The sequence below is a fragment of the Boleophthalmus pectinirostris genome, unplaced genomic scaffold (genome assembly GCF_026225935.1).
Source record: "Boleophthalmus pectinirostris isolate CB_2022bp ecotype Guang Dong unplaced genomic scaffold, ASM2622593v1 HiC_scaffold_23, whole genome shotgun sequence".
NCBI classification, from domain to species: domain Eukaryota; kingdom Metazoa; phylum Chordata; class Actinopteri; order Gobiiformes; family Gobiidae; genus Boleophthalmus; species Boleophthalmus pectinirostris.
Window position 1 is genome coordinate 17,213,720 of NW_026571207.1, and position 6,000 is coordinate 17,219,719.

A 6,000-nucleotide genomic window follows, 5' to 3' on the forward strand; every position below is an offset into this window, starting at 1 on the left:
ATCAGGCGCAGTCCACTGGCAGTATGGAGAGAGAACTGCAGATTCAAATTCATTTAGGCTGCTTTGGCTCGCTGCTGCAAACTTGAACTGAAGTCATTTGAGTTTAATAGGAGCAAATGAGCAACACAGCCATGTTCCATCAAAGCGTCCTCAGAGTGGGGGAAATAACCATTCTTTGCACAGACTTGCACTTTTTACAAGTCTAGAGCCTGTGAACAGATGCTGCTATCTCTACAGCGATGACTGCCTAACTTCAGTAGACATATTCCTTACGATGTGGTGTTTGTTCCATTAGTATTACTTCCAACTAAATTCTTATCCTTACAGCGGGGAGCATATGGTCTATTATCCTTGCTTTAAAATCCATAAACATGAAAAGTATTTCCCTTGCTTCAAACCATGCTCATAACTAGGACTGCCGAATGTATGCATCGGGTAAAAAAATAAAACAATTATCAGATTTTTTTTATAGCAACTGCTACCTCAGAAAATGTTTCAGCTTGCAAGCACTGTAAGGACAAAATAAGCAGAGCAAAACAAGTGAATAAAACTGAGGGCTAAAAGGGCTAAAATTTGATTAAACTAGGGTTGTCTACTAGTGTTGAAGCTGGATACTCATATGAACAAGTATTGATACTGAAAAGAGATGACATAAAAAGGACAAAAAAATTCCTGAACAGTAAAAAAAAAAAGAAACAATAACTTTTAGCAGTATCTCTTTTCTTTAGTATTGAAATCACAACCAGAACAAACCAAAATCTCTAGATCATGTACGTGATAATGAGACCAGACTGATAAAAACTATATATTAACACTTAAATTAAAGGAAAGGTTTTTTGAATGGTCGCAATTGGCAAATCACAAAGGCTGCAAATTATATAAGCACCATCATTTTCTTTGTAAACAACTAATATACCTAATTTTATGAAGTAAAACTATGCTAAGCCTGTAGTGTTCTGAAATGAATGGGTTTCTTGTATTAGTTTATCAGATAATGTTTCAGTCTACTCTCAGATCTTAATCTCCTGGATGTGTTTACAATGTGCACGTTTAACAAAACTGAAGAATAAATCAAATCTCAATGGTTGTCAGAAAAATTCTGATTAGATGTTTTCTTTCTTTCTTTTCTTTTTTTTCAAAAATTCAGCCCTTCTATTGACCAGGTGAAATGAAAGCAAATCCGAGTCATCCAGATCTAAAATAACTTGACACCAAAGAAATTTGACATTCTTTTTAGAGAGTGTTTGAATAATAAAGAAGACTTTCATTTTTTTTATATTCAGTCACCAGTGTGCACATCCCAAAATTCAAATCTTGTAGAATAGAAATCTTCAGAGGCAGGCAGCCAGGGCAGACAGAGGGACAAGCAATGAATTTGAGATAAGTGCTGTTCAAATTCAAGGTGGCAACTGAGAAGGAGGCTGTATCAGGAGTGATTAAAGCGCCCAGCAGGGAAGGCCTCTCACACAAGTGCTGTGAGCAGTGTGCATTCACAATCTGTTGTGCCCATTACTGTTGCCTGTGCCAATAAGAGACCTCACTTCTCATTTCAGCTGAGGCCTGGAGGTTAACACTGAGCCTCCCTAAAGTAATCCAGCCATTTGGACCAGTTAAGCTAGATTGTCATTTTAAAATTTTGAATTATTATGGTAAAATATGTAGATTTTATTTAAGATTTTGGTTGTTTAGTTTAGTCCCATAGCAATTATGCAGTTATTGTATTTTAAATATTTTCTTAATTTTGTTTAAAGTGCCCTATGCAACTTTTCTGAAAGTATAGGCACACCTACATGCTTGTCTCCATGGAGATGCTATTGTTTCACCTGGAATGTTCTATAGTATGGCATTAAATTAATCTATCTCCATGGAGACAAGCAGTTCACACCACCAGGCCAAGCTGCAGATGGAGCTGGGCAATTGATCAAATTCAATTAATTCAGTTTTTTTTTTTTTAAGTCAGTCCCACTCTGACTGTGATTAAAATCAATAAAAATCATAATTGTCCAGTGTGTGCAAAAAACAATAACATTTTTTATTTTTTGGCCATGGATACCTGAAAAGTGCACCTTTAACTTTTAAGTTAATACTAATTCACTTGGTTCAAAACAAAATGGGAGTCATGTGAGGACATATTAAGTATTGCTCTAGGCCTGTGATAATATGTGATTTTGAAACGTGATTGTAATTAAAACCAATCAATAAATATTATCTACAGTGTCATCTAATCAATACAGTTGCAATACTGTCACATAGCTTGTCTCCTTATGACTAGCAGCTGGAAAACTGTGTAACTTTGCTTCAAATTGACCAAATTATGTTTAGAGCCAAATATGATTATAGCTCCAGGTTAAATTCTCAAACCCAATCTATATGTAAATTTATACTTGTAACATGGCGCAGGGAAATCAAAGGCAGAGTCGATGCTTAGATTGATGAACTAAACAGCATCTCTGTGCGCACAACCTGGAAAATAATAATCAGGTGACCTCCGAGCATTCACAATGACGACTTCAAAATGATTCCATGTCATGTTATTGATTTGATTTCACATGATCGTGCAATAGAAAAGGACTCCTACAGTGGCCAAAGATAATCGCTCTGGCTGCACATGAACCATAAAAATGTCTGCTACTGCTGGTTTATATTGAAGTCGGGGGGCATTAATTGTCAGCAACCACCGCCACAAATTGGACATGACAGTTTGGGCGGTGGTATTTACGAGTCAATTGGTTACATTCTGTGGATTAAATCAGTCAATCACTCATATTGCCATAGCATGGAACAGTGGGCCCTGAAGCTAAATATCAAAAGAACTTCCGCTGTACATCTGATTAAGCAAATTTTCACTGTTGATTTTGTGGTTTCATACATGCTACATCACAAAAGCAATCACATAGAGAATAGCAGCCTCAGCGTAGCATGCTTTGTCTACACCATCTTCAAAACACATAGAAATGATAGGGCTGCACTGTACGATACAAAATGATCTCATGTAAGAGTATATCGATCCGTTATTGGACACGTCTGAGTAGAGGTGGGCCAACTATCATAATACTGATAATATTGTGAGTGATGTTTTGAATACGTGCGGCGTTTTAATATTAAGTAGGCCTAAATCATTTAGAGTAAAAAGTTTTGCAAAAAGTTGAGACGAAAAATTTAAACTAATAGTATAAAGTAAAAATGCTGTACTTTTGTGGGGGATTTCAAATTTGTTTGACACCTAAACCTCAACAAACACATTTAAGACATGTTTTAGCACATTTCTATGGGAATGACATGATATCATCTAAATATTGTTACTGGAATATTTATTTTTGTCAATATCACCCACCCCTATTCTGACAAATTATCAATTTTACTATAAAAACAGCAGTATGCAATGAGTATTCAAACTATGCTTTGGTTTGGAAATTTGGCTACACTTTGAGCCACCTACAGCCATTTTCCTTTTTCATTTTTTTTTTAAGTGCAGCCCTACCGCCTCACATCAGATCTGATCAGTACCTGCAGTTGTACGTCCGGATTTCCTTGTTGTCCCGCTTGCACTTAACAGCCACAAAGATCATGGTGACGAAGAGGATGGCTGCTATAGAAGCCAGGGCGATGATGAAGATGAGGGACAGGTTGACTGGTCCAATAGACTCCTGTGCATTCAAATCCGGGGAAAGGTAGACAACAATGTAGGCCGACGCGGAGAGGGCGGGCTTCCCGTGGTCCCTAGCCACCACAGTGATCTCATAGGTGGATTTGGCGCTTTCTCCAAACAACCGCGTGGACCTCACCTCTCCGTTCACCTGGTCTATCTCAAAATAAGCCCTGTCTCCTTCTGAAATCGTGTACGTCAGTCTCCCGTTCTCCCCCTCGTCGTAGTCGTCCGCTTTTACCTGGGTCACCATGTAGCCCACTCCCGCGTTCCGAGGGATGGAGACCTCAGCGGTGCCATTGACCAAAGGGGGGTTAGTCATGACGGGGGTGTTATCGTTCACATCCAGGACAACAATGCGAACAGTGGCGTTGCTGGACAGTGATGGATTGCCATTGTCCCGGGCCAAAACTTTAAAATCAAAAGTCCTGGTGTACTCGTGGTCAAATGATCTCATGGAATAGATTCTGCCTGATGGGTTGATACTCACGTACGTGTTTACATCCATGTGCTTTATTTCACCGGGGACTATGGAGTATGACACAGTGCCATTCATGCCTAAATCCGGGTCCTCAGCTGCCACCTCCAACAGGCAGGACCCGGGCAAGTTATTCTCCATGACCATCTCTTGATAGTGTGGCTTTAAGAAAAGGGGAGGGTTGTCGTTCTCGTCGGTAACTTTAACTACGAGGGATTTGGTGGCGCGTAAAGGAGGTATACCACTGTCCTCTGCTTGTATAGTGAGGTTATACGTGTCCTTCTGCTCCCTGTCAAGTCTGCCATCCACAAGTATAGTGGAAAAGCTCTCGTATTCTTGCAGCCTGAACGGAACATTGCCCTGGAGCCTGCACTGCACTTTGCCGTTCGCCCCCGAGTCCTTATCGGACACTCTCACTAACGCAATGACATATCCTCTCTGTGCGTTCTCGCTAACTTCCACCATCTCCGTGTTGAGTGACAGCAGGCTGATGACGGGCGGGTTATCGTTCATATCCATCACGTTGACTGTGACTTTGCAGTGGGCAGGGATGGAGTTGGGACCCAGATCTTTGGCTTGAACGTCTATTTCGTAGATTTGTGTGCTCTCATAATCCAAAACGCCGTTGACAGTAATGACCCCAGTTCTCGGGTCAATTTTGAAAGCGTCCCTTGTCTTCTCAGTGACGTAACTGTTAAAAGAGTACACAATCTCTCCATTAGTGCCCTCGTCCGGATCTGTGGCGTTCAAGTCTATCACTATAGTATTAACGGGAGAGTTCTCCATTACATTGACTGTGTACACTGGCTCGTCAAACACTGGATTGTTATCATTGGAGTCTATTACTCTGATGTTTAACTGGACCGCGCCTATTTTTGGCGGGTCCCCTCCATCCTCTGCGCTCAGTTCATATGTATAATGTGATTGGGTTTCCCTGTCCAGTGATTTCTGCACGACAAGCTCTGCAATCTTGGAGCCGTCGCCTCTGGTCTTGATTTCTAGTCCGAACAGCTCATTGGGAGTGATGGAATAGGACTGCACTCCGAAGACACCTGAGTCCGGATCGCTTGCCCCCTCTAGGGGAAAGCGAGTACCAGGGGCGGCGTTTTCAGAAATTTCAATGTCAATGTGGCTAGTGGGGAATCTGGGTGCGTTATCATTCAAATCCTCTATTTCAACTTTGATGACGCAGATTTCCATAGAGTTTGACATCACTTCCAGGGAAATAATGCACTTTGGGTTTTGTCGACAAACTACGTCCCGGTCGATTTTCATTTGGGTTGTAAGGATTCCGCCCGGGCTCAGTTCCACCCATCGCGGCTCGGAATTAGAAATCACCCTCAGGTACGGAGGCTGCGGTGCAATCTGAAATCCCTGCTTTAGTGCGTCCTTCGTCACGTTCCCAATCACAGATCCGGGCTTCATCTCCTCGTTTATTCCATATTTGAGGTTAATCACAGCCTCGGCTCCGATCCAAAACAACAAGAACAGCAAGATTAACTGTATTAACTCCATCTTCTTGCTTTGATTTGAACCTGTTGACTTTTCTCGCTCTGGTTGTGGACAATTACGCACGAGAACCACAGAACGCCGGTCTCATCTCATTCAAAAAGTCCACTGTTAAACATGAGAAATTCTAACAAGTGTCCTACTTCACTCTCAGAGCACATCCTCCAGTGGACTGCAGCGGCACCGGGAACATGCCGGAGATTCACACTATACTCTGTCAGAGCCGTGTAAATCCACGAAGCACCCGTCAGGCGACCGTTACGCACGACTCACAGCACAAACTGTTCATCTTTTAAGTATCAACGGATAGTTAACGCAGAATATGAATCCTTTTCAGCGTGTTAGTCCACAGAATTGTGAAAAAAAG

The 6,000-nt window shown here is 41.5% G+C and overlaps 1 protein-coding gene across 3 annotated transcripts in view; it reads right to left on the reverse strand.

Annotated features, from left to right (window-relative positions):
• Positions 1 to 5,642, reverse strand: part of pcdh19 (protocadherin 19) — an 81,782-nt gene extending 76,140 nt beyond the window's left edge. For 2 of the 3 annotated variants that reach the window (XM_020923494.2, XM_055159667.1), the window contains exon 1: positions 3,508 to 5,642. In XM_020923494.2, coding sequence (XP_020779153.1) covers positions 3,508 to 5,639 — 2,132 coding nt within the window. In that variant the 5' untranslated portion in view covers positions 5,640 to 5,642. The remainder of the gene's footprint in view (positions 1 to 3,507) is intronic. The other variant, XM_020923493.2, reaches the window with a different exon arrangement.
• Positions 5,643 to 6,000: the final 358 nt, after the last annotated feature.